The sequence below is a fragment of the Rattus norvegicus genome, chromosome 1 (genome assembly GCF_021556685.1).
Source record: "Rattus norvegicus strain SHRSP/BbbUtx chromosome 1, alternate assembly SHRSP_T2T, whole genome shotgun sequence".
NCBI classification, from domain to species: domain Eukaryota; kingdom Metazoa; phylum Chordata; class Mammalia; order Rodentia; family Muridae; genus Rattus; species Rattus norvegicus.
In genome coordinates this window covers 212,632,344-212,649,077 of record NC_141534.1, presented here as the reverse complement: position 1 = coordinate 212,649,077, position 16,734 = coordinate 212,632,344, and the positions used below count along the sequence as shown (strand labels likewise).

Sequence of the window (16,734 nt, the reverse complement as noted above, 5' to 3'; positions counted from 1 at the left end):
TTCATCCAGTTTCAGGGAGAAATGCATCTCTGTGCAGACGGAATCATGTGAGGGAAGCCATTGGCCACCTACACATATAGATTAGAGTCCCCTGGTGATAAGGGATCTTTGAGTTAGGTTCTGTGATACAAGCAGGGGTGGCATTGGCCTTTCTAAGACCTTGCCCAGCCCCCTGCACATCCAGGTCATTCCATGGGGAAACCTTAGGTAGTACCAACTACACCTGTGGGAACCCTTAGGTCCCACCCCACTCCATATTCTCTTGCTTTAGTTAGTGTTTCTGACAGGATAGATGTTCTCTGGGCCATCCACTGACTTCTGGCAGCATGGCCAGCCCTTGCCAGGGGTGAGCACATCCTCTAGTCTTCCAACTGTCTCTGAGAGAAGGTGGACTGGGCTTCTCTGTCACCTTGTGATCGTTTACACTGAGCTAGATGGAATTGCCGTGGTCACAGCCAAGCACATCAACTAAGGTGACTTCAGCTGTTTGGTTCTATAGCCTTACTCACATCTTTGCTACAAGCCTGTAGAAACATAAACGCTGCTCCTGCCTCCAGCCTTGAGAGTGGCCTAGAAACATGGTGCTGGATAAGGAGGAGGTCAGAGCCAGGATTCATGTGCAAGGTTCTTGTGCTTTGCCTGGACACTGTGACTTCCTGATGTCACCTCCTACCCAGGCAACTCAGACAATGGAAACAGACACCCAAGTGGGCCTGGATTCTGCCCACAGACTTTAAAAGCATTGAAATTCTCTAGACAAACTGACCCTCCCAGTCCCCAGAGTCCCCTATTCTGCCCCATTGTGATCATAGGGTAAGCCACATCCAGGTATGGCTTAGACCGGTGACCTTGGAGTTCTTGGCTTACCTCAGCTTTGGGGTACAACTGTTCTCAGTAGAAGGTCAAATCCAGCCAGTTTCCTTTCTGTTCTTAAAATGTAAAAGCCATTCTCCAGAGGGCTGATATAGAACCAGCTCTGGGCCACGACTGAGCAGCAGAATGGGAACCCACACCTTGTTCTAAGACAAACCCAGAGGCGTGTCTATAGCAAAATTCTCCGGGAACATTCCACCTGTTGGGCCCTTGGAGAAACCTTTCAAGAATCCTGGGCAGAGTCTCATTTCCACTACCTAGAAAACCAGAGCCCCTTGGCTCTTAAATGAATAGAGGTTCAACTTTGCAAACCCTGTACTGAATGCTGGAGGCCCAAAGGGAACTTGGGCTCTCCTAGGTAATTTTTAGAGACTCCTCAGTTTACTGTCCCATAGCTGAAAAGGAAGAAAAGCATGTGGCCACACTGTCCCCTGTTGAGTTTGTGAAAATGCCACCAGTAGAATTCCTGGTGTATATGCCACTATTAGGTGCATTCTGCTTCAGGACAGAGGCTGGCTATCCCTAAAGGGCTGTCCTCCAAAAAGCTAGAAGCCCACCAAGGCGAACAGGGTAGCGTGGGTGGCCTCCTGGCTTCCCTGTCCTCCCCACCCTCATGGGGCTCCTGGTGTGTCCTCAGAGTTCTCCCTCCAGGCTCCTTGCTTTTTCCCAGGCCTCACGGATCAGCGGCTGCTTCCTGGTTCCTGCCCAGTTGGTTGGAGGCGTGATCTGCCTTTCACATGCTTGTTGTGGCCTCCTGTGCTGTAACCTTTTGCTCAAAGGGGCTTTTGTCTTTCTCCTGTGATCCGTGCAGAGCCTCTGGGACAGTGTTCCCAGGGGACAGGAGACCCAGTGGCGCCGGTGGCCTGCAACCCCACAGACCCTGGCTAGTAGCAGCTGTGCTCCTGACTACAGATGCCTTTATCGCATGGCCTCTTGGGAGGAATTCTCTGTTGGTGGGGGCCAATGCATGTAGGGAACCCCAGAATGCAGGTTTTCAGGCCGCAACGACCCTCTGTGCTAGACTGTATGTAGAAGCCCTAGCCTCTGGTCCCAGCACTGAGGTGAGTGGCTGCCATACTCTAATTAGCACCTGTCCTGTCCAGTTTCCTTGCCAAGCTATTAGAAGTGGAGCTTAGAGTTATGTGGAGTGGAAGAGGAGGAGAGGAGAGGAAGAAGGAGGAAGGAGCCACATGTAATGGCACACACCCCTAATCCCTTCACTCAGGAGATAGAAGCAAGAGGATCATACATTCAAGGTCATTCTGGGCTCTCCCATCTCAAGTTCAAGGTATCTTGAGCTACTCGAGAGCCCATCTCCAAAAATAATAAATACAGTAAATGTAGACTGTAGCCAGCTGTTCTGGCGCATGCTTTCGATTCCAACAGGAAACAGAGGCAGGTGGATCTCTGAGAGTTCCAGGTCAGCTAAAGCTGACACAGTGAGACCCTGCCTAAAACAATCAAAGAAGAAAGGAAATGCAGAACTCCCCCCCGCCCCATTCTGACTGGAGTTCTGAGATTAAAGGACTTTGCAGAAAGCCAGCAATTCTATTCCTGATGTATGCCCTGGAAAACTGAAAACAAATGTTCAAATAAAAACATATCTATAGATCAAGCATAGCCGAGCATAGCCACGCTTGTAAATCCAAACATACTCATAAGGATGAGGCAGGAGGATTGCTTCATGTTTGAGGCCAGCCCTAGCTACATAATGAGATCCAGGCCAGAACCTGGGCTATAGTAAGATCCTGCCTCAAAAATAGATCCGTATATTAAGTTAATAAAGCAAGCTTCAATGTGAGTTTTGCCAGCTGAGAAACACAGCAGGGGCAAACTCTGAATAAGACGAAGTAAGTTGGAGGCCATCCTGAACTACACGTTTGCTTGGCTAGGGCTTTGGCCTAGGTAGAGTACTTGGCTACCATGCACAAAGGCCTGGGGTTGACTCCACCACATAACTCAGGTGTAACGTCACATATCTGTAATCCTAGCATTTGGGAAGTACCAGCATAAAGATCGGGAGTTCAAAACCATCCTTGGCTCCGCTCACAGCGAAGGTAGTCTGGGTCACATGAGACTGAGAGAGAAGGAGTGAGGAAAGGAAGGAAGGAAGGAAGGAGGGAGGGAGGGAGGAAGGAAGGAGGGAGGGAGGAAAGGAAGAATGAAGGGAGGGAGAGAAGGAAGGAAAGAGGAATAAAGCAAAGTGCTAAAGCAGCAGGAAGTGTCCAGTGACTCCAAGAGATGGTATCAGGAACTCCCTGTATGTAGGGAAGAGCCGTAGTCAGGTAACCTGCAGGAGCTGGTGCTGTCCCCTAGGAACAGTGTCTTATAAGTATCTTTCTCCCTAGGAAAGCTGTCTTATAAGAGTGGCTTCCTTCTGTCTCCCGCTATGGTTCAGGAGATACAACTCTGGTCATCAAGCCTGGGCAAAAGGAGTGCTTACCTGCTGGGCCATCTCACCAGCCCACCAGGTTTTAGGAGTGTGCAGCCAACTGGCCTACCTGTGTCCTCAACTCTGTTGTTTGTTTGTTTGTTTGTTTGTTTGTTTGTTTGTTTGTTTCCGAAAAGGCTTTGCACACTCCTGCAGCCCATCAACAGACACCTGATGGCTAAATGCTACTTGAGACTCAGGAGACACAGGAATGTATAGATCACAGCCTGCTCTGAGTCTACAGAACAGCTCTCAGCTCCTGAAGCATAAGAGACCAGGCATGATGCACTCCCACTGGTGACTGAAATATATTTGCAATGACCCAACAGTATACCGTCCCCTCCTAGTGCCCTTGCTGGCTCCCTCGTGCCTATATGATTTTCAGCATGCAGGATCTTACCTGCCTGACACTTCTGCTAGCGGGAAGTGAGACAGAGACACCATCACCACAGGAGTCTCACCGCTGTGAGGGAGACCGTTTTAACCTGGAATCATCTCTGGCTGGGGTGGCAGAATAGACCTAACACATGCACATTACTGAATCATAATGTAACATGGCCTTGGCTGCTGGGATGCCCAGGGTGAACACCTGCTGGCCTTATGAGCCACCAATGTGAAGCTCAAAACTGAGGACTTGGACCTGCCACACCGCTCCTAGATAGCGAAGCCGGCATGTGCTATCTACCGCACCTGGAACAAAATGCCTGCTGTGATTTCCCCAGGGGTAGAGGTGGTCAGATTCACCCAGGGTGACTTCTGAGAAAGACTGTCAGACCTGGGAGCCAGTACTGGGAGTAACATATAGACGGGACATGCTCTGGGCCTAATGGAGTGCACCAGGATAGGACCCCTGGGTGCATAACCAATCTCATGGGTGAAGTCATGGCTGGGGCATGCAGGGCAAGGGGATCCCTGTAGGAATCTCAACCCTAAGGCCCCAACCAGCCCCCCGCCTCCTTTCTGGGTCTTGTTCCTTCTCTTTTCTAGCGGAAGACAGCTGAGGAGCAAGGTCTCATCACACTAGGTATAGACCTTCTCCCCATCTGAGAAGGTAGTAGTGGAAGGAAGCCCATATCCAAGCAAGGTGGTTGGCTGAACGCTGATGAGCCAACCCTGAGGCAAGATCCCAGGCTCACCAGTCAGGATGCCCTATCCACGGCTGCTCAAGCACTGGAGCTGAAGCCAAGTCACTGGGTGTAGGAGAGAGATCTTCCTGCACTGAGTACCTACAGACAGGTTCATAGGGAAGGTACAGGGTCACTAGGGACCAGGGTGTCTAATAAGGTAAATGTTGGGCATTTACCGATTCGGTTGCTCCTAGACAACCCATACGGTGACATAGTAACATAGTACAGCCAGGGCACTGGCATTCCCTGGGCTTCTTCTGTGCCTTCCCCAGCAGTGCTGGGGGTGGTCTTCTAGCTGCTCCAGTGCCTACAAGGTGGGGACCACCCAGACGCTGCCTGGGCACCACAAACCATGCACCTGACCACAGGCACTCCCATCTGCTTCTCCTCTAGGCATCTGGTATAACATTCTCAGAGGTGTCGGGAAGCTGGCTGTCATCATTAATGTAAGTGATGGAAGTGGGGGCCCTGGCTGGGCAGTGAGACCACCCAGGCTGTTGGGAGGGCTGTCTCTCTTCAGAAACTTCCCTTGAAGACTAGGGCTGTGGCTCAGTAGGTAGTGTGCTTGTATAGCATGCATGGGTCCTAAGCCTCATCCCCAGCATTGAATAAACCCTGCATGGTGGAGCACACCTGTTCTTCCAGCACTAGGGGAGGCAGGGGGTGGTGGGAACAGAAGTATCTGAAGTTCAAGGTTATCCTCAGCCCCATAGAAAGTTCAAGTCCAGCCTAGGCTACATAAGACCCTGTCTACAAACAAAAACAAAAACCCTGTTTGTATAGCTGAGAAGGGAGAGACAAGCAAGACCCCTGTCTCCATCAATCCCAGCATTACAATCTGTCTTTCTTCCTAGCCCATGGCCATATCTTCCCAGGTCATGGTAATGGTCTCAGGTCAGGAGCAGCATAGCCCTTAGCCACTGTGGTCCTCACAGGCAGCAAAGTCCAAGGCTGGCTCAGAAGCGTAGGCACCACAAATGGACCTATAGCATCCACAGCAGTGCTCCGTGACCTTCCACCTCTCCAACCACTGACTGAGCTCCCATATGCAGACCCTGTGCACATGGGACATAGGGGTGGCTCCCAGAACAGTAACAGGTCCAGGGTGTCCAATGCAGGAGCACCTAGATCCAGTCCCCACCAGGCATGGGGATGATATTCGAGCTACTAGGAGCCTCCAAACTCCACCCACTTCTCCAATGAAGGCCTTGAGGGCCCTTGTTAAAGGAACAGAGAAGGCCTGAAATACAATTTGATATCTATGCCTCACTCTGGGAGATCGACAGTAGGGTCCAAAATGAAGGGGCCCCAGAATACAGCCTGTGTGAAGCCAGCACACACATAAGACATTTCATGAGGACAACAGCAACAATGTTAGGAGCTCCCAGGATATTCTAAAGCTCTGTATTCTTGCCACATACCAAACCATTACTCCGCACAGAGCTGGGGGAGATATGGCTGTCAAGGACCATGTTACAGCTAGCTAAGGCACAGGGAGGTGACATAGCCAAGGCTACAGAGCCATCGGTGGCTACTGGGCTTCAGCCCCCTGCATGAAGTCACTGCAGAGACAGTTCTGCCTTAGAGGTAGGCAGGAACTTTAAAGTTTACAACTTCCTTCTTTGGACTCCTGAATTTCTCTAGCAAGCCCAGGAGGTGAGGTCTGTGCTCAGTGGGCACGGTCAACCAGTTGAACAAGACAGAAGGATGACAGAAAAGTTGGAAGCCTCACCCATAGCCTGTGAAAGGCAGCCCACTGTCCCTGCAGTCCCTGCTTAAGGACCACCACCATAGATGTTCCAGCTCCTGCAACCTACAGAATAGGACAGGAACTTCCTGACCCTCGTTCACTCATGTGGCTCCCCTGCCCTGCCCCGCCCCGCCCCACGCAGCCCCGCCCTGCTTCATGCAGGATCCACGCTCACTGCTTTTCCCTGCAGGCCTTTGTGATCTCCTTCACGTCTGACTTCATCCCTCGCCTGGTATACCTCTACATGTACAGTCAAAACGGGACCATGCACGGCTTCGTCAACCACACGCTCTCCTCCTTCAATGTCAGCGACTTCCAGAATGGCACAGCACCCAATGACCCACTGGACCTGGGCTACGAGGTTCAGATCTGCAGGTACGGCCTTCATGTCCCCCTCTGAAGAGAGCCCCTTGCAGAGAAAGCTGGGAAAGGGTAAGGAGGAGCAAGGCTTTCTTTAGGGGCAGGATTCATTGAGTACTGACGTGTAATTTGTAAAATGACTACAGGAGTGTACACATGCCTGTAACCCCACACTCGGAGCCTGAGGCAGGGGATTGCTGAGTTTGAATCCAACCTGGACTACATGAGACCAGGTCTTAAATGTAGTATACTGGGAGGTGAAAACGAAAGATCAGAAGTTCAAGGTCCTCCTCAGCTACATAGAAATTGAGGGCAGCCTGTGCTACATCAGATCTTCTCTCCAAATAACATGGCTGGGGAGATGGCTTAGCAGTTAATAGCCCTTGTTCTTTCAGAGGACCTGTGTTTGATTCCCAGAACCTACAAGTGGTTCATAATCATCTATAACTCCTTCAACAGTTGATCTGAAGCCCTCCTCTGGTGTCCATGGGCAGTAGACATCCATGTCATACGCAAATATTCATATACATAAAGTAAGTGTATACACACACACACACACACACACACACACACACACACACATACTTCTTTTCAGACAAAGTTTGTAGCTCACTATGTAGCCCTGGCTGGCCTGGAACTCACTATGGAGTCCAGGTAGCCCCAAATTCACAGAGATCTGCCTGCCTCTATGTCCCAAGTCTAAATCCAGACTGCAGGACTTAAAGCCAGACTTCTGGGATTAAAGGAACACACTGCCCAGCTGAGGCCCTGTCTTTAACAATAAATAAATAAGGCGTGACAGACTGGCAGGGAGGGGCAGAGAGCTTTCACTGTGCCTAGAGCTCTGGTTTTACACAGGATCTGTTCCCTAGATGCCAGCATGATGCCCAAACACAGGCTCTGTGTGAGTGTGGGTCTTCTCTGAAGATTCTCACAGGGGAGGCTCCTCCTCAGGCTGGCAGAGGAGAGGCACCCTTAAGAGGTGGGGCCTCACAGTCACCCCAGTGCTGAGGAGATAGAAGCAGGAGAAATCAGGAGGTCCAGGATATATACTGAGTTTGAGGCACCTAGGCTAATGAGACCCTATCTCACAATAAGTAAATGAATAAGTTTATATTTATAATGTATTAATATTTGTTAAATATGAGTAAATAAGTTATAAATAAAACTTATTTACTTATTTATTCAATTGGCCTCAGGGTACTACAAGGAAAAAGAGAGGGGAAAGGAAAAGAAACACCATTTCTACGGTTTTTGTGTTGGGGGATAGAGCAGCAGCTATCCTGGGGTCTTCTTCAGAGGCCCCCTTAAAGAAAAGCTGAGGTGGAAGCTCAGAGGGCAGGTTTTGAGAAGAGACAATGCAGCATGATTTCCATGTCTGAATGCCGTCTCTCTGCACACAGCCCCAGACAGAAATCCCCAGCCCAGGAGACCAAATTGAAAACACAGGTCACCTCAAAGCACGTTGTTTCCCAACCCCCTTGCCTAGCATCTCTGCAGATCATCCCCTGTTTGCCCCAGGGTCTCTGGGTACTCAGCCCGGAGAAAGAGGCTCAGACCCCCACCTCTTGCTAACCAAGGAAAGGACCAAATTCAGAGTGGATTTCCTCTGGTGTTGGTAGCTTTTGCTCCCTTTAGAGACAGAATTTTGTTCATGGAGCTGTGGGTCAGCTTGGGTCCCTGCGCTCACCAGCAGTGGTGTTGGTCACTCTTAGGGAGACCAATAACAGCTCCCTAGGGAGGCAACTGGGTAGTGGGGAGCAAAGGGGAGGGGAGGGGCAGATGACCTGCCACTCAGCGGTGTCAGGGTACACAGCTCAGGGAACTACCTCAAAACCCAACCTCACATTGGGCAGCCACATTGCAGGGCAGCCAGTATTACTGAAAGCACCTTCACCCTGGGCACCATCCCACACTGCAGAGTTCAGGGAGCATCACTAAGAGGAAACAAATATCGCATGAGTTTCTGCACACTCCTGGCAGAGTGGAGATGGTGCTGAGGGTAAGGGACAGGGAGAACAAGTCTCGAGGATTCCAAGCCAAACTGGGGAAGCAAATCTCCAAGGACACAAGGCCAAGATCCCACCTATGTTCCTGCTAATTTGGCCTTGTGAAAACACAGGCTCTGGTCCACAGCTGAAGTTCCAGCCAGACTTCCCGCGCCTGAATCACAATCTGTAGGCACCTTGAGCTCCCACATACACCAGACATGGCCACCTCCCAAAGCTGGAGCACAAGCCAACCCAGAGCTTAGCAGAAGCTGTAGCTAGAACCTGGGCCCCCTACAGGCCCCTGTTTATTTCTGTGCTAAAGCAAGCAGGGCCTAGGTCAGCCCCATCCACCAAGAGAGAACACATTCTCTTCTCCCCATGGGGCTGGAGGAGGGCTGATTAGTAAAGCTAAGTAAGAGAGGAAAAGTGTCTTCTAGAGATCAGTATGGCTGGTGGGAGATAGTAGCTGAAGGATAGAAAGGGCTTTCAGGGATGCATAGGAGTTTTCCAGGTGACCCAAGGTTTTAAAGGAAAAGGAGGAACAGATATTGTGGTAACACTGGGAGGACAGGCTGCTTGTTCCTGTCAGATGGTACAGCCTCTGCTCAGCACCTGCTGCTGTCCCCAGCCAGTCCCATCTGGGGAGCTGGTAGTTCCACAGCAAACAGGCCCTAGAGACTCCTATCTAACTCCCTCCTTGAACAAAAGGCCCCATCTGCTGTGTTCTTGTTTATGTGTCCTCTGGGATGGGGTCAGGCAGATGCTTATGACACAAACAAGTGAGGGAATGCTCAGGCTGAGGCCCAGAGAGGCCAAGCAAGTGCTCAGGGACACACAGCAAGTTGACAGTAAATGTGAGCTGCGCATCAAGGTTGTGCTTCTAGGGCCAGGTGCCTCCTCCTGTGTTCCCTTCCTCAGCATCAGTCGTCAGCAACCAGCCTGGGACACAGCAGCTGCTCTAGAGGGCCTGTCCCTGACTTTGAGAATTGAATTCTATTAGTTATGGATCTCGTTGCTGTGACAGAATACCTGACAAAGAGTGACTTAAGGAAGAGAGGGTCCATTCAGGCTCACAGTTTGAGGGTTCCGGCTCTCATGAGGGAAGTCACGGCAGTGGGGTGTGAGGCAGCTGGCCACATCATATCTACAGTTGGGAAACAGAGCCAGGAAGGCTTGATGTCTTCCTTTGTATTCTGCCCAGGACCCCAGCACATGGGAGGGCCCCGCCCACATGGGAGGGCCCCGCCCCTGCCCTCATTCATGTGGGTCTTCCCACCTTTGTTAAACCTCTCTGGAAACACCCTTGCACCTGCCCAGAGGTCCATGGTGATTCTGTTACATTTGTTTGCTTTTTGTTTGTTGGGTGGGTGAGTAGGAGGGTGAGTGGGAAGGTAGGTGGGAGGGTGGGTGGGAGGGTGGGTTGGTTGGTTGATTGTCAGATGGGTACGCATGTACCACAGTGCACATGGAGGGCAGAGGGCAACTCTCAGGAGTCAGTTCTCTCTCCTGACCTTGTGGGTCCTAGGATTTAAACTCAGGTAGTCAGGTTTGGTAACACCGTCTTTATCACTAAAGTCATCTCCCCAACCCTCCACGGTGATTCTAAATCTTGTCAAGTAGACGCTCAGGATCCATCGTGTGGGCTGAGTGACTAAGAGCACTGGCTGTTGTTCTTCCAGAGACCCGAGTTCAGATTCTAAAACCCACATCTGGCAGCTTACAACCACCTGTCACGCCAGCTCCAAGGTGATCTGCCGCTCCCTTCTAGCCTCTGAGAACACTGCACGCACATTCATAGACACACATACACACATAATTAAATTTAAAAGAAAAACGTTTATCATCCTTTGTTAACGTGACACCAAACACATCACTTTAAATCAGGACGTCCCACCCCTGGCCCTAAAGGTTCAAATCGATTTCATAACACACACGACAGCAGCTACTCTGTCTCAAAAAGTCCTCAGAGTCTCAACACTTCTAACATCGTTCAAAGTCCCCGGTGTCTGTTCTGTGCCAGGCCCCTGGCTTCTAACCAGCCCATCCAACATGGAGAGAATTTCTAGGCAGAGAGCAGTCCACCCCTGCAGCCACAGAGCCTGTCTCAGCCCTGAAGCTTCTCTCTAGAGCCCGAGATCCACTTGACCTGCCCGTGACTCCCCGTACCCTTTGCAGGTATAAAGATTACCGGGAGCCCCCGTGGTCAGAACACAAGTATGATATCTCCAAAGACTTCTGGGCTGTCCTGGCCGCCCGGCTGGCATTCGTCATTGTCTTCCAGGTATGTTTGTGTGTGTCGGGCATGTCTGTCTTCAGAAAGTGGAGGGGCATCAGTTGGGAAGTACTGACACGGGAAGGGGAGCTGACCGTGGCAGGAGATGTCGTCAGGGACCCTGAGGAGGGCGCTGACCCACCTGAACCTGAGTAGTGACAAGAGAATGTCATAGAAGAGGCAAAGAAAGGGTCACCTGATGAGAGCTGTAAGATCCATTGAGCAGACTTGCAGGAGAAGCCAGTCTCTATCCCTGCTTGTCTCACTCTGGGTCTCTGTGCCAGGCCGGGACAAGTTCACACTGGAGGCAGCAGCTCTCTCCAGCTAGCAGCACCTACTAGGGGCTGGACTTCATACACACAACACACAACACACAACACACACACACACACACACACACACACACACACACACACACACACGGAGTGATTGAAGGGTCAGAGAGGAATTACTGAGGCCCCTGTGTGCTGCCTGGACCATGTCCCTGCCCATCCGTATGGCATCAGGGAAATCTATGCCAGAAAGACTGAACACTCAGAACGGGCAAACTCCAAGACCAGGCCCTCCCTGCTAAGCTCCATACATGCCCTCGCTGAGCCTGCACCCTTCTATTCACCTTTCACTGAAGTGGGTACAGGAGGCATTGGGCTAGGATTAGTTAGCATAATGCCCTAGTTCCTTCTCTGTTGCTGTGATCCATACCATGACCAAAACCAACTAGGGGAAGACTTTGTTACATCATCTGTGTGGAGAGTCAACATGGAACCTGGAGGCCGGAGCTGACACAGAGCCCATGGAGGGGGCTGTTTACTGGCTTGCTCCCCCACGTTTTGCTGGGCTTATTTCTTCTATAATCCAGGACCACCTGCCCGGGGATGGCTTCTTCCATGGTGGGCTGGGCCCTTTTACATTTCACAGTTATCTGTCAAGAAAATGCCTCAGATAAAGAGGTGGCTCAGCAGTTAAACTCTTCTTCCAGGGGCTGGGGATTTAGCTCAGTGGTAGAGCGCTTGTCTAGCAAGCGCAAGGCCCTGGGTTCGATCCTCAGCTCTGAAAAAAAAAACAAAACTCTTCTTCAAGGGACCTGGGTTCGATTCCCGGCAGCCACATGGCAGCTCACAACCATCTGTAATTTCAGCCCCAGGAGATTCAATGCCCTCCCCTGGACACCCTGAGCACTCACAAGGCACTCACAAGTTGCACAGACATGTACTCAAGAAAAACACTCAAATACATTGAGTAAAATAACTTTAAAAAGTTTTTATGAGTCAAAGAAAATGTCCTTCAGGCTTGCTACAGACCAGCTTGGTGAAGGCATTTTCTCATCTAAGGTTCCCTCTTACCAGACGACGGTAGTCTTTGTTAAACTGACAGAAAACTACACAGTACAGATTAGGGCTGCTGAGCTCTAGGTCAGTGGTTCTCGACCTTCCTAATGCTGCAGGCAGCCCTTTAACACCGTTCCTCATGCTGTGGTAACCCCCAACCATAACATTACTTTATTGCTATTCCATAACTGTAATTTTGGTACTGTTAGAACTGTAATGTAAATATCTAATATGCAGGATATCTGATATATGACACACATACCCCTAATGGAGTCTCAACCCATAGGTTGAGAACTGCTGCTCTAGGCTAAGGGAATAGCACATCAGGCAGGGCTGTAGTGGAGAGGGTTTGCGCTGAGGACAGCTCTGCCCATCCCAGCAGGCACACACTGCCCCAGCCACCAGATCATAACAAGCCTGTAACATCTTAAATGGCTGGTCATTGATTCCCATAGCCAAGCTGGAAACAGGCAAGAGGTTCCTAGCTGGGCCACGGTTCAGAACTGGGAGCACAGCTAGGAGCGTCACTTTTGAACAAAAGCCAATTACCCCTGCTCAGGTGTCAACAAATGCACCTCAAACGCTCAAGAATCAGTCTTTCAGAGCATTTGCCAACTTAGTTCAAATTCCTCAAGTAAGCCAACAGAGGGCAGTGGAGCGTAAGAACCGGCTTCATCCCCTGCTACCCAAAGGAAAAGGAAAACCCCAAGTCTCCAGGGGCTGCACCTCCTTGTCCTGTTTATACCTTCTGGGAAACTGAGGCCTAGAGAAATGGGGGTACACACAGGGACAGAGAATGAAGGGATGGGCATTGCTATGTGGAACAGGTAGACAGGAGGTAGTGTGTAGGTGGAGCATACAGGTGAGGATGTGTAAATAGGTGCATAGGTGGGAGCATGCGGGTGGGGTGCACAGGTGCATAGGTGGGAGTAAGCAGATGGTGTGCACAGGTGCATAGGTGGGAGTAAGCAGGTGGGGTGCACAGGTGCATAGGTGGGAGTAAGCAGGTGGGGTGCACAGGTGCATAGGTGGGAGTAAGCAGATGGTGTGCACAGGTGCATAGGTGGGAGTAAGCAGGTGGGGTGCACAGGTGCATAGGTGGGAGTAAGCAGGTGGGGTGCACAGGTGCATAGGTGGGAGTAAGCAGATGGTGTGCACAGGTGCATAGGTGGGAGTAAGCAGGTGGGGTGCACAGGTGCATAGGTGGGAGTAAGCAGGTGGGGTGCACAGGTGCATAGGTGGGAGTAAGCAGGTGGGGTGCACAGGTGCATAGGTGGGATGCGCAGGTGCATAGGTGGGAGTACTCAGGTGAGGGTGTACAGGTGGGGTGCATGGGTAAGACAAGTAGGTGAGGGTGTGTGAGTAGAGTACACAGGTGATGTGGACACTAGGCAGAGGTGGAGGCTTTCCCCAGACACCTCCGGCCCTGCCCCCAATCACTGTTCTCTCTGCAGAACCTGGTGATGTTCATGAGTGACTTTGTGGACTGGGTGATCCCTGATATCCCCAAAGACATCAGCCAGCAGATCCACAAGGAGAAGGTTCTCATGGTGGAGTTGTTCATGCGTGAGGAGCAGGGCAAGCAGCAGCTACTGGACACATGGATGGAGAAGGAGAAGCCAAGGGATGTGCCTTGTAACAACCACAGTCCCACAGCCCACCCAGAGGCAGGTGACAGCAGCCCAGTCCCCAGCTACGAGTACCATGGGGGCGCGCTGTAGCCATGATGGCAGGCCAGCAGGCCAGCAGGCTTCTGACCATCACCAAGTGACCACTCGGTTTCCTCCAGAGCCAGTACTTCTAGCCCCACCAGGGCTTGTGGCTCTTGGGTCATCTAGATGTGTGGAGGGCCACTCTGATGTGACAACGGTCTTCTTTCTTCTTTCTGTTTCTTCTCATTTTTGCACAAGGCCATTATGCAGGGAAGTTTTTATCTTTAGTATTCAATGCCAAGGATGGCTGGTGATGGGGATGAACAGGGTGAGGGCATGTTCCACAGACCTATGAGGGAACATAGAGACCCCCACCCCAACCCCCCGCATCAGTAAGGAGCCAAGGTCCAGAGTCAGCATCCTTAGTCTGAAGGATGCCCTGGGATAGATGCAGAATGGTGTCCAGGAACCTGCTAACATTTTGCAGAAGGATGAACGACTTAGATTTCTAAAGATGTTACCTGCTCTAGTTGGACAAGCTGGAAGACTCCACTGTCTTTCCTTCTGGGAGCTCAGAAGTTCAGGCCCAGGGTCAGAAATAAGCCTGGCCTGGCCACCCACAGAGCACACACACACACACACACACACACACACACACACACACACACACACACACACACAGTGGCTTCACATTCTGCTCCAGTAACCAAGGAGTACAGGGGCCCCAGTTGACCAGCGCCCTTGGCATCCCTGGCAGGCTCCACACCAGCCACTCAAGGGCCCCTCACATGAGGCTGATGTCCTCCTTGTGAGACAGGCTGTGGTGACGGGCAGGACATCTTTAAACAGGCTGGAGGGCTTCACCAAGCCCCAGAGCCTCTGTGGGCTCATTTTTCGCTCTTTTAGACCATCTATTGGTTTTTGTCTAAAAATCAATAATATGATGGATTTGAGGGATTTTCTTTCTGTAGCTCAAGGTGGAAGGAGTTTATTTCATTAGTTAGCCAAATACTGAGAGGAAATTAAAATATCGTTACTACCAAAGATTTTTCTCAATAAAAGCTTCTATTTTGGTAACACACCTATATTTTCACTCATGGGGATATGAGGTCCTCAGCACTTACCATTGTAATAGCTTCGAAAACAAGCCTCGTGGGCCAGCTTCTTTGGATGTGCTAGCCAGCTGTGCAAAGCCTCTCAGCACCAGTGCCAGCAGGGCCTCGCCCAGGCTGGAAAAGGCAACTCCTTCTCTCGTCTGAGGGCGCGGCAGACAGTCCTGCAGTTGGCAGCTGGGGTCCAAGTCTTGGGCTTCAAAGGTTTTCACTGTTGGCTAAAATCATGAGATCTGATGCTTCTGTCTTCTTCTGTGCAGTGACGTGGTTTCCGATGATGTTTTGTATATAGCTACCGTATCCAAAATTAGATAATTACCAAAAATTCTTTTACAGAAACCATTTTTTAAAAAAAAAACAAAACTGAATGTATACACACCCACAGGAGTCTGTGGCTGAGCGTTCATCAAAATAAATTTGAATACACAACCCTGGCCTCTTCCGACTGCTCTTCTCCCAACCTGCCCCTGTCCTGAGCTCTGATGAGCCCTGTGGTTAACACAGCAGATTTGAAAGCAACTGACCTGAGAATATTCAAGAACGTTCATTCCTTCTGTGGCAGGTGTCTGAATTGTTCCAGATGGTCCTGGGATGCCGTCTCCCTGTGCTGTGTGCATGGGCTGTGCAAGTGTCTGTGTGTGCCTCTGAACATGCACCTGCATGTAAATGCTCATGGTGCTCATGCGTGCCTGCCTGTGTTTGTGTCTCCATGTTCGTGTCTGCGTGTACACATGTATGTGTGTATACTTGGGTGCTTATGTGTCACTCGCCTCCACGTGCACACTTTGGGGTGTGGGTATGTTTATACACACTCCACATAGGCATTCATGTGTTTGCATCCACATATGCGCACATATGTGTCTATATGTGTATGTGTGCACTCATGCATCTGTGTACAGATGTGTCTTTGGGTGTGGACAGCCACTTGTCCCACAGCCTCACAGCTAAGGCACCATCTACAACCCAACGCACTAGAATCAGCATCATACGTTGTCTCAAAATCCCACAGGAAGCAATTTACGGGGCCAGTGGGTAAGTGGAGACATTTATTTAAAGATCTGTCAGCCATATTCACCATAATTTCATAAAACAAAAGTTCTAACACCCAAAATGTCAGTAAGGCAATAAGCCCCTTAGCTATGGAGTCTGCACACCACCCAGCCCTGGAACCTCTCACAGCAGCAGTGGCCTCTGGTGCCCCCTACTGTTGGCACTCCCACACACACCCTGTAGAATGCTGTAGTCCTGATGGAACTCTGCCCTAGCCAGTAAGCTTAGAGAGTGCTGCATTCACCTAGCAAGCTGGCTGGAAGACCTTCAAACCAGAACTCAGTGCCTAGCCTGGACATTTCTACCATTGCAGAAGTTTCGTGGATGAAGCAAGATAGGGAAGGCCCTAGGTCTGCAACTTCTGTTTACCTTTTAGGAGAGATGGCTCAGATGGCTGCTCTTTTTTTTTTTTTTTTTTTTTTTTTGGTTCTTTTTATCGGAGCTGGGGACTGAACCCAGGGCCTTGCGCTTCCTAGGCAAGCGCTCTACCACTGAGCTAAATCCCCAACCCCCTTAGATGGCTGCTCTTCCAGAGGTCCTGAGTTCAAATCCCAGCAACCACATGGTGGCTCACAACCATCTGTAATAAGATCCTATGCCCTCTTCTGGTGTGTCTGAAGACAGCTACAATGCACTCATACATAAAATAAATAAATCTTTTTTTTAAAGATTTTCATCTATTTTTTAATTGCATGTATACGCACCTATCTGAACATGGGTGTATGCACCTTAGTGCAGATAATCTCAGAGGCCAGAAGTGGGTGTCAGTTCCCCTGGAGTTGGAGCCT

General features: G+C 50.5%; 1 protein-coding gene across 14 annotated transcripts in view; it reads left to right on the top strand.

The window, feature by feature from the left end:
• Positions 1-15,327, top strand: part of Ano1 (anoctamin 1) — a 148,586-nt gene extending 133,259 nt beyond the window's left edge. For 13 of the 14 annotated variants that reach the window (XM_087562212.1, XM_087562196.1, XM_087562141.1 and 10 more), the window contains 4 exons: positions 4,825-4,877; positions 6,372-6,556; positions 10,708-10,813; positions 13,587-15,325. In XM_087562212.1, coding sequence (XP_087418338.1) covers positions 4,825-4,877; positions 6,372-6,556; positions 10,708-10,813; positions 13,587-13,853 — 611 coding nt within the window. In that variant the 3' untranslated portion in view covers positions 13,854-15,325. 14 annotated transcript variants of the gene reach the window in all.
• The last annotated feature ends 1,407 nt before the right edge of the window (positions 15,328-16,734 follow it).